General features: G+C 38.8%; 1 protein-coding gene across 3 annotated transcripts; it reads right to left on the reverse strand.

Moving 5' to 3' along the window:
• Positions 1-633: 633 nt before the first annotated feature.
• LOC145468501 (uncharacterized) lies at positions 634-10,971 on the reverse strand. Of its 3 annotated transcripts, none has more exons than XM_081452239.1 (6): positions 10,141-10,971; positions 3,962-5,277; positions 3,053-3,296; positions 2,656-2,754; positions 2,042-2,133; positions 1,357-1,751 (listed from the first exon to the last, which is right to left on the reverse strand). In XM_081452239.1, exons 2-6 carry the CDS (start codon positions 5,243-5,245, stop codon positions 1,632-1,634), a joined length of 1,839 nt encoding a protein of 612 aa, XP_081308365.1. In that variant the 5' UTR covers positions 5,246-5,277; positions 10,141-10,971; the 3' UTR covers positions 1,357-1,631. The 3 variants fall into 3 exon arrangements, with proteins under 3 accessions (XP_081308367.1, XP_081308365.1, XP_081308366.1); XM_081452240.1 differs by lacking the exon at positions 10,141-10,971 and having other exon boundaries at positions 1,366-1,448; positions 1,631-1,751; positions 3,962-5,371; XM_081452241.1 differs by lacking the exon at positions 10,141-10,971 and having other exon boundaries at positions 634-1,448; positions 3,962-5,371.
• Positions 10,972-11,027: the final 56 nt, after the last annotated feature.

An 11,027-nucleotide genomic window follows, 5' to 3' on the forward strand; every position in this document is an offset into this window, starting at 1 on the left:
TTCCTACCATCGTTTTGTCAACAAAGGACGAGGTGCTTCTGCCAATTGAAGAAGCGAAATACAAGCTTGTTTTCGGAAAACAGCGGATAAACTATTTTGTATGCAAAATTCCAAAACATCTTATAGAGCGAAGATTCTCCGCCAAACAATTGTGTCACTCTCATTGTAGTTGACGGGTGCCACACCTTGTAACAACTTCGAAATAAATTTTACGCAGATATGTAAGGTGTCTTGCCAAGATTCCCCAAGCGAATAGTAAAAGAACAAGCGCATATCGTACAAAAATCGGACGGACCGCTTGATTTCGGTTATCTCAGCCTTTAAGCAGCTTGTTTTTGGAGTTGAAGAAATCATCTGAGACGACATTCTTGACACCCGAATACACGTACCTGTTGTTGTTAGCAACTGATACTTCTATTCATCAAGCAATCTACCGCGCAAATTTAATTGGTCCGATTTAATTAGTTGGTCACGGGGTAGAACTGTTAGTAACAAGGTGTTAATAGGGGGAAGAGCCTATTAAGTCCTCTTTTTTCCAAAGATGTCTACAGTCTCTCTATTCTTCTTGCTCGCGTCGCTCGCAAACCCCCCCCCCCCCCCACCCCCACCCCCGCGTGCTTCGCGCTCGCTTCGCTCGCTTGTTGTTTCGGTGCGTAAATAGAGAGGCTGTGAACAGCCTACTATTGTAGAACTAAAATTGTTGGTAAGGGTTTCAGTTTAAAGTCTTCTCTGCTTTCCATTTTTGTAAGTTTACGCTGGTTTACGCGGTTTTACATTCAATAAATCAAGAAATGTACATGTAAATGTACAAAATTTCACTTGTCAATTATTTTGATTTTTTTCCAAAAACTTTTTTTCCGCGATTTGAGTTGCCAAACTCGGGGTGCGGCTTATCTGGGAGTGCGGCTTATCCACTGGGGTTTACGGTAATCCCCCAACATTCGACTCGCCTTGCAAATTGATCGAATTGCAGCCCAAGAACGACTTAGTCGTCCTTTAATTGCAAGAATGTATCAACTTTTCTTCAAAATGAAGCTGCACACGCCTTGTTTCTTTACGGAATAAGTAGCTCCACAAAATAGAGTAACATTTTGAATTGGCGCCGTTAATGCGTGAAACACAAAATAGAAAACAAAAGCGCGGTCGGCACTGAGTACTAAGTAAAAGAAATACTTAACTGGGAAGGGCATGCTATTTTTGTTTCTGCATAATTGACTTACAACTACCACCCCTAAGGATTATTTGTACCGGGCCCCTGCAGTGGACCCCATGCTAACATGTTTATCAAACCAACAATGTAACTCTTAAGCAAGGCACACGAGTCATGAGATGAGAAAACTTAAAACTTAAGGCGGGTTTCACATCGTCTGTATTACGGAATGCTCTTTATTTCCAGTCAAAGGTTCCATAAATCCCGTCAGCCAGTACGCAAGCATTCTGCCTTTGCCCTGTAAAAGGAAATATTTCAGAAATAAAACTACTTCAAATGAACGGAAACAAAATTTCTTTAACCTTAACTGAGCTAATTGCTCGTTGTCTTTAGCAATGGGTGAGCAATCATTCCCAGCTTTGGATGATTAGAGGTTCTAGTTGATATTATATTTTTCCTTTTCCTATGCACGGTATTTACCTTAATTTCTAATCTCTCCTCCTTGATGTGGGACACAGAAGACCCCAACATGTGCAATGGACTCGAATCTTTCCCTGGCTCTGTGATGTGGCACAAGCCAGGAGCCTTGCTCAACAGATTTCTAAATTAAAGACGAATTACGAGTCCTTTCAGTTCGAGAATTACTCTTACTCTGTGAACAAAACGAACATTTCTTGAAGATATCAAACCTCAAGGTTTCCTATTTTTTATATGAAATCAATTTACAGGGAATTAATTACCCGTATCCAGTGCATACGTAACTTGTTGTCCGTGTCGTTGTATTCAATTACAGTTCCTTTGTTCTATTTTGTTTTTGAACATGTCATATACAAAAAAGAAATCTGTTTAACGGTCTGCTTGCTAACAAAGAAATGAGTCAGAAAAACTTACCTTCACGTCCAAATATCCCCTGAAGTCGGTTTCGTAGCCCCCAATCTCATCCAAAATGGCTTTAGTACATTCAGTAATTTGGATTTTCTGAGCTGAAGGAAAACGAAACTAAGGTTTATGATTCTAAATAATTCATACATAACGTCTTCTCTCAAATCGCACTCGTAACTCAACAGCAAAGGGGAAAAAGCACGTTCCGATATGATTTAACGTCTTGAAATGAAAATATAACCGTACCATTTGTATTGCAATTTAAAGAATTATAAAGCCCCGAATTATAAAGCCCCCGAAAAAACATTTGGAGCTTCAACTTGATTCGAACCCATAGCCTCTGTAGCCTCTGCGTTAACCCGTGAAAAGAATAAAACATGGAATGAACATTGTGAACTGCGGAAATACAAATGAAATGAAGATGAGACCATCGCAGTTGTATTGCTCCCAATGTAATGTCCTGCCTCGACATTTCCCTCTAACCCGCATTTCGAAACTGGGAGAATTAGAATTCTTGGACTCAACTAAGCTACTTAAAGAGATGAACAATAACGACAAACATCGTAGAACTTTTGACCTCCTTAAGTTGTTTTAGTTTTCTCTATTTAAAGTCAGTTACTTACGTTCACCAGATGTTTGCATCCTTGATGCAGTGTTAACTGTATCTCCAAACAAACAATATCGCGGCATTTTGTTGCCAACTACACCAGCAACACATGGTCCTAAAATGAATTCAACAAGACCAAACCAAAGAAAAATAAAAGTTACTTTGCAACCAGATCTACAGCAGAAATACATCTTTTAAATTTTTTTAATTAATTTTTTTTTTTCTTTTTACACTGCAAATCGTCAATCAAAAATCCAATGTTGCAACATAGATTTGCGGACCTCCAAGGAACAAACAACTGGTTTGAAAGGAAAGTATACTATGAAACGTGACAAGATGTAATGCAAATGAAAGATGCGTCCTCTCACTGGCATATATTAACAATACTTGCCATACCTTAGGCCATGACTTACCGGTATTTATACCGATCCGGACTGATAACTGTCCCGTGTAAAACTGAGGCAGTTTCAGTTCATCCACCGCTTTAAGCAAGTCAAGCGCCATGCGAGCTATTTGATCAGCGTGTTTGGTTCCATTCCTTTCAGGAAGACCTGATACCACCATGTATGCATCACCAATCGTCTCCACTTTGTACACATCATACCGGTTGATCAGTTCATCAAACGTACCATACACCGCGTCCAACATGGCTGTCACCTAAACAAACACAATACTGCGGCGATGTTTTGTTATCAAAGAATGACAAGCCAATGAAATACTTTCTTGAGTTTAGATGAACACAGATAAATTTAGATAGTTTGTTCAAGACAACACAGCTTTAGGATCTCTCGGTTTCTGTCCATCTGATGATATCTCAGGTAGCTTGGTATTTGGAAATGCATTATTTAACCCTACGGCGTAACCTCTTGGGCATAAACGTTATACGTCTGACCGCACCCAAATCCGTAATTAGACAATCAGTTGTAATGTCCAATACCTGCATTTTTGTATATTTATAGACCGATGAACCGCAGAGGCGGGCACCAAAAAGCTATCTTTAGGTATACAAATAAGGAGGTTCAGTTGCCTCATGGTTAGTGCACTCGTCTCCGGGTCGAGCGGTCCGCGTTTGAGCCCGGGCCAGGGACATCTTTTTATGTTCTTGGGCAACACAGTGCGTCTCTCCACCCAGGTGTATAAATGAGTACCGGCAAATTAAATGCTGGGGTTAACCCTGCTATTGACTAGCATCCCATCCAGGGGGGAGTAGAAATACATAGTCGCTTCATGCTACAGAAACTGGGAAAAGCCTCGGCCTGGTGAGCCACTTGGCTCATATGTGGCCTTTTTTCATATAGAAATAAAAATATACTCGTCCTCACCTGTAAAGGTGTCATCACACTACACATCTCTGTGAAGTTTACGATGTCGCTGAAAAAAATCGTGACACTCGTGAAATACTCAGCTGGAACCTGCTGCTTTTTCTTCAGCATCTCGGCAACTGAATGAGGGAACATTTGGTAAAGCAGGGTGTCGGCTCGCCTTTTCTCTTCTTGCAATTCTAAAGTAGTCTTTCCGAGCCTGAAAGCGTAGTTTTGTATTGTACCCGTCATGCGATAAACGGAAATAACAAGGAAGGGCACCAAAAGGAGAGTGAACATAAGAAATGCCAGGCTTTTGGCTAAATCTGATTTGTTCTTATCCTTTTGGTTTTCCAGCTGAACTCGAAGGAATTTTCCTGCATTTTTTTGAACATCAAACAGGTTGTCAAGATATATGGTCATGATGTCAAACCATTTCTCTCCGTTTGTTACCGATGCCTCGCCAGGTTCGTTTGCGAAAATTACTTCTCGCTTTTTTTCGATCGTTTGCTGCACCGTTGTGTTAAGTTCTTCCTTTAAGCTTTCCTTGATCACAGGCATTAGTTTTCCACTTGACTCTAAGAACTCTTTTCCCAGAGCGCTCTGATTACCGAACCACACTAGGTGGCTCGTACTGTTAAAATGTCCTTTTGCGAAGAAAGACCCTCCCAGCGCTCGCTCTATTCCGATTTTATCTTTACCAGCGAGGAACATGTAGTAACCAACTAAGTCCACATAAATATCCATCGAATCGCTCTTAGTCGCTTCGAAAAACCAATCCAGCATCAAGTCGATTGGTAAAGTGTAAAAAGAAATTTGTTCCTCGGGCGTGCCGCTTTTACATTTTTCTCCAACTTTATCCCTGTGGTTGTTCAAATGGGTCTGAAGACGTTCAGGGCTAAGAAGAAATTCCTTTCGAATTTCTGCATCAAAAGGCCACTCCGTTTCCCACAGAGCTTTGTCAGTTGCCAGACGAGCATTTTTCAATTTTTCATAAACATTTTCTTCGTCTTCTTTTCCTTTGGAGCCCAAACATAGCACCGTAAGACCTCGCTCAATTTGCAGGTGATGGATCAACGTTGCCACTAGAAGACTTGCTCTGAGTTCAGTCTCCAAGTTGTTGGCTCTAACGATATTTTCCTTCGCCTTTTGGACATCTTCGACAACGAAAATCAATAGCCCGACCACGGCTATCATTGCCACGCAAATGATTTTCAGGGACTGCACTCGACGGCCAGCGGATGTAGTGTAGTCATATCGCCAGCACATGCGCAAGAATTCGACTCCCTTGTTAATTCCTTCCATTTGCTGAGATCTTCTACTGTTCGTTAGTAAAGCTAGCGTATAGGAAAAATGTGAAACAGAAGCTTGGTTTGCAGGATTGTAAACATCTACATAATTCTTGAATTGTATCTTTCAGTAGTATATAGTCATCGTTGAAAGAAATAAAACATGTAGTGAAATTCAATAGGTCCTCCTACCAAAAGTCAACAACTTGAACAAATTTCCATACTAGCAACAGATAATAATATTAGTCTAGTCAAAAAAGACCCTAAGGGGCTTTTTGCCTTTTCTTAAATAAAAATTACTCATTTGAATTTAGCCATACCACGATGGTTAATTGGCTTCGAAAAGAGATTGTCGGAACGTTTGAAGTTCATCGAACCCTATAAACCGGTCTCCAAAGGAAGAAAATGTCAAACGAACTACACGCACATAAGTGTTTCCTTTCAACTTCTTTTCCCCTGCGACATTCCTATATGTTTCTTTTATTCCTGGCAATTTTTTTGTCCTGTCGGATCTTGGCCAGTACAGCATCAGTGTGTACAGGGGTTATTTCTCTTCAAGGCGCTGGTATCGAAGCATTTTCCAGTCAGGCTTAAAATTTTATAGATTTATTATGCAACAATGGAATCAAAATAAATAAACGAGATGTGTGACCATCACCAAAATGAATATTCATCTATAGCAGTCTGCATAGTATTTGGAATGACGAAACATCGAGGTCGTATAAAGAATCGTTTTTTGTTTATAGCTTATCCGAAACATGCACAGTTTCTTAGATTCTGGGGCACAGAAAGAGCAAATTTGTGAGAATTCATCAGGGATCATTAAGGCCACTAAGTAAACAACCGATTGTCCTTTCTAAAACGATTGTCAAGTTGTTGGGAAATTTATACCTGTTCCAGGGCGAAGAAGCATGTATGAAATTTCGAAACGCACAACGATATAAGCTTCAAACTGCGTCCAGTAGCTCAAGTTAAAAGACAGAATTAACTATAACTAACTTTTATTCTATTTGGAAATATTTGGCAACGGGCTGAACTATTACCGAGTTCAGTCCACTCGAACCAAACCAATACTTTGAACATGAGAAAATACGAGTTCCACGTTACAGTTTCATCAATTCTGCATTAAAAGTCATCTTAAACGATTTTGATAATTTAGTTACAATTTTTCTTTTATATCGGGTATTGACAACACTAAACACAGCGTTAGAGGTTTGGCAAAATTTTCAAGAACCGCACGTGATGGCGTCTGCCAAACTTCTTTACCTCTTACTAACATTATTAACCGAGTTCGACGGTCCGTACTGTAAGTTACGGACCGAGTTTTTTCCCTTTCGATTTATGGCCCAAGCGTGAAGCGCGCGGGCCATAAAACGACGGGGAAAAAACAAGGATCCGTAACTTACAGTACGGGCCGAAAAGACAAGGTTAGTAATATATCTCTTCTATGTGTCTGACGGATTCGGGAACGATTTCTTTTTACACGGAACGGCTTCAAATTTCTGATGCACATCGAAAGCAAAACGAGTCAATTTGAAATCATTAAGTCGTTAGCACATTTAATATACAATTTAACGTTTAAGAAAGTTTTAAACTTTTACTTGCTACAAAATTTAAGAGCTCTTGGTGATAAACCACGAAACATTTTGGCAACAAAAACAGCTTTAAATTTTAGCGGGCCGTATAGTAGAGTAGGGTCCGCTAAATTGACCAGTCACAGCGCACGTAGTAACTGAGAGATATACATCTCGTCACCAGAGGAAGCGCTCCTTTTGGTCAGCACCAAGAATCGCGACCTCTGGGAAGGTGCAATTTTCTGAGCATGCACAGAGTAGTCGTTTCGTATTCTCAGCCAATCAAATTTGTCAGACTTGACTTTGAGCATGCGCAAAGTGACGGGAAGTCCGTGAATTGCGCACTTCTGGTGTTGGACCTTCCCAGAGGTCGCGTTTCTTGGTGCTGACCAAAAGGAGCGCAGCCTCTAGGGACGAAAATGAGAGATATATTAAGTACTCTTATTGACGATAAAAATTAGCCAATGAGCGTGCAATAAATTTTACAGCTGTCGTGAAAAAAACAATCACTTAAGCGCCCTCTTAACGGATTAAGATATTTCTGAAGATAAAACGATATTTAAATCAACCAAAAAGGAAAAAAGAAATAATGATAAGGTTTCATCAGTATTAAACCCTGGTGATAAGATTTTTTGCTTCCTTTTAGTATTTTAATGATTCATTAGTATACTCCAAAATTGATAATTGTTGTAAGGACAAATGTTGCCGTCGCATGGCCGCATTTAATTCTTTTGTTATTTTTTTTCGTTTGTACGCGCATTCTTTCCGTCATCATGGCATTCTTTTTGTTTATCTCGTTTTCACGTAATCAATATTCGGTTAGGTTTTTTCGCATAATTTCGTTTTGTTTCAGTCCCTTTTTGTATGAGTTTTTCTGGTCTATTTGTGCATTTCCATCGCGACGTTACAATCATCTTGTCCCAGTTTCCTTTATAGCAGTCTTAGTCGTACAAAGTTTGTAAATATCGTCTACCTTTGGCTCGTTATTTCTGTTTCTTTTCAATATTGTATTCGTTCATAACTTGTAATTTATTTTGTTTGTACCAAACGCACGCTTTTTATCGCTTTCTTCACTTTTATCGTTTATCACCGCACTCTATCGTTTGAATTGTACATTTCGTGGCATCGATTATTAAAGCACATGTAGCGTGTTGGACGCTTGACTACAATAACAAATATGTTTGTGTATTTTCATTTAGATCTCTTAGACCTTTAATTTTATTTAGAAAAGGTTCCATGGCAAAATATTGATTTTAAACAAGTTATGAGGAAATACGATTCTGTCTAGTAATTATTTCTAGATCACAGCTGTCATCAGGCTGTCTCTTGGTTGTCACATGAATTAAACTACAATAAAAGCGACTAAAGTGACTGACACAAGCGTGAAGTGTTTGCTCAGTGAGTGCTCTTTTTTGCAATGCGTGCGAAGATGGCGCTCAAGAAGGCGGAAACTCGTAGACGTCGTATTTCAGTTACGGATACTTTACACGATCCGATCGAAGGTTCGAACGCATCCAAGCGGCCATTTATAGGGATGGAGCGCAAGCGACTCAGTCGAACCAATCGAACTCATTCGGTTCTATTTTGTTAGGGGAAATAAACAATATCAATAAGCTATGTTCCTTTCAATGTCGTAGAAATTTTTAAGTCGGATGATTGTAGAAGATAACATTGCGAAACATTAACACACAGCAAATGAAACTGCCTTTGTAATATAAAGGTTGTCAAACAAGTTCCGAACGAGTTAAAACTGCGCTTTAATAAGTAAAACGTGACTGTAGTAATAGGATGTTCAGGTAGGTAACAATAGGTAACAATGTACAACATGTGTGAAATAATAGCCCCACCAGCGTTCTCATAACCTCATAACAAACTTCCAGTAAAACTAAGAGTGAGATTTTCTACGAAAAAATAAGAATCTACCAATATCGATAAGTTCTGTACATTTCAATAACGTAGAAATGTAAATAAACACCTTGCTGGAGTTTCGTTTTAAACACTGTCCGTAAATCGACACGGAAGCGTGTTGGTCATGTGGGATATACTGACCCTGAAATCTGTAATTTTTAATATTGTTAATAGCAGTTTTCTTCAAAAGCAAACGTTGCGGATATTCCACGGCTGATTATACCGCTTATATGAAAGCCATGTTCAAAATTAAATACTACGAAATATGTGTCTATCAACGATCGATGTTTAATCGTAATCGTTGTTTCAAAATGGATTTTAGATCCTGATATTTTTTTAAAGCTGACCACCTGAAATGCATCGACAATTTACAGATTTACGACCAAAGTATAATTTAGGGGAAAATGAAAAATCATTGTTATGCTTAATTTGCTTGCTATCTTGACAGCAGCCATCATACGAATAAACCTATGAATACGAAAGCTACATATAATTTAATGAGGACGACGAAAAACAAGACAACAGATGAAAAAATACACTCGGTGTTACTGTCAGGCACTTGTCTGACACTAAAATGAAAATTCTTAAAACGAAGAAGAATCTGCTTAACGTCATGGTACTTGAATATAAAAATTAATTTTAAGCTTCCCGGGTTTTCGGAATTATTTTCTTTTAAAAATCTGCACCCTTATCTCGCGGTTAGAATACTATTTGTAGCCATCTTTATAAGCGGCAAAACTTTCAAGATTTCTTTCATCTTCCTGGCATGTGAAAAGATGTACTAGGTGTAATAAAGCATTTTTTCCGTCAACATTTCCCAAATTTCAAAACGTTTTCGACATATCCATGCCAAGAATACGAAGATGATAGATAGCTTATGAGGGTAACGCATTAGTTTTACAATTACGTAGTACCTGGATCCTTTAGCAAAGTTGTTTTAAAAGTTGAGAAAAAAAACAATATTAGACACAAATTTGAAAACAAAAATAAAATGTATGTATGTAAATGTATGTATGTATCAACGAGCTAAAAGGTTGCACATTTTTCCTTACAAGACTGAATTGTTTAATACCACAAACATAACATCCATTGTCTATCTCTTCTGAAATTCATAGACATGGGTTGCGAGAATCTTGAAACAATAATGCCAGTTCTTTTGCTTATGGAGGATTTTGTGTGGCTATGCTTTCTTCTATTTCGGTTCCAACAACATGAAAACCTTGTTTCTATGCAAAATGAGTGCAGAGTATTTTCTAAACAGCCACAGCAAAAGGGATGATTCATTTGGCGACACGAGAATTTTATGCAGTGAAAGATCTTTGCAGCTTTCATTCGCCGGTGTTCCATTGATCCCTATCTTTTCTCAGCAATGAAAACATAACACAAACAGTGTTTCGTCGACACTTTCATTAAAGCCTTTTAAACTTACCGTTATTAAGAATTCCTGATTGCTATCCTTAAATTCCATGAAATCTTACAGGAATATGCTGAAGTGTTGCTGCTTTTAATTTTAGATCTTTTGACCTGTTTCACGGCGTAGTTTTTCTTGTGGTGAGTAATTTTGTTCCTCATGCTGCGAACATCTGTTTTGTCGTGCCACTCATCTTAACAACGAAGTGCAATGCAAATTCCTCCTAGCAAAATTGCCCTAGGGGGATAATGGATTATACGGAGTAAGGCTCCGCTCGCAAGACTCCTTTTTCAGGCTGGAGGTATATAAAGAATAGAGTTTTCACGAGTTGAAGTATAGAAAAGAGTAGCAAAAAGTGTATTAATAGGACTAACTAATATCTCGCTGAAGTATGTTATTGACAGGAAGGTGCCAAGGCTTTTGGGGGTGTCTAATGAGCAGGACAATGGCTATGCTCGTGCGTTATGAATCTTTGTATATTTCTAAGGCGTTATCTGCAAGACAACAACGCAAAATGACGAAGTATTTTGCTTTGGAATTGAACGCTGACATTTCATATTTTGTCTGAGCAAGTTTTCAGGCTGCTAGGTGAACGTAGCCTAGACAATTACTATATTGGAAGTTGTCCTCGGCTAAACTGTCGCCGGCCACTGCTTAATTAAGCTCCCTACTGTTAAAAACGGTAGCGACTTCCACGGTGGATGAAACATGGCAAATTGAATCGAACATAAATTCGTTGTCAGCGACAAAACACATTTGGCAGAGATTTGTCAAAATAAGCGCTAAACTTGAAGATATCCGAATTGCCGTGCAGCAGCTAATGAATTTGGTGAAAATAAAAATAAAATATTCCGGTGACAGTATTGACGTCAACGATTACTTAAGCTGTCGGCAACTTTGATAAC

The sequence above is a fragment of the Orbicella franksi genome, chromosome 14 (genome assembly GCF_964199315.1).
Source record: "Orbicella franksi chromosome 14, jaOrbFran1.1, whole genome shotgun sequence".
Classification (NCBI taxonomy): Eukaryota; Metazoa; Cnidaria; class Anthozoa; order Scleractinia; family Merulinidae; genus Orbicella; species Orbicella franksi.

Bases quoted from the DNA above. Each gene is read 5' to 3' on its own strand.
- LOC145468501 (XM_081452239.1), bottom strand. From the start codon at position 5,245: ATGGAAGGAATTAACAAGGGAGTCGAATTCTTGCGCATGTGCTGGCGA. The intron at 2,134-2,655 runs GTAAGTAACTGA...GTTTTCCTTCAG, and splicing joins GATGCAAACATCTGGTGAAC to CTCAGAAAATCCAAATTACT. The intron at 1,752-2,041 runs GTAAGTTTTTCT...TCTTTAATTTAG, and splicing joins GGGGATATTTGGACGTGAAG to AAATCTGTTGAGCAAGGCTC.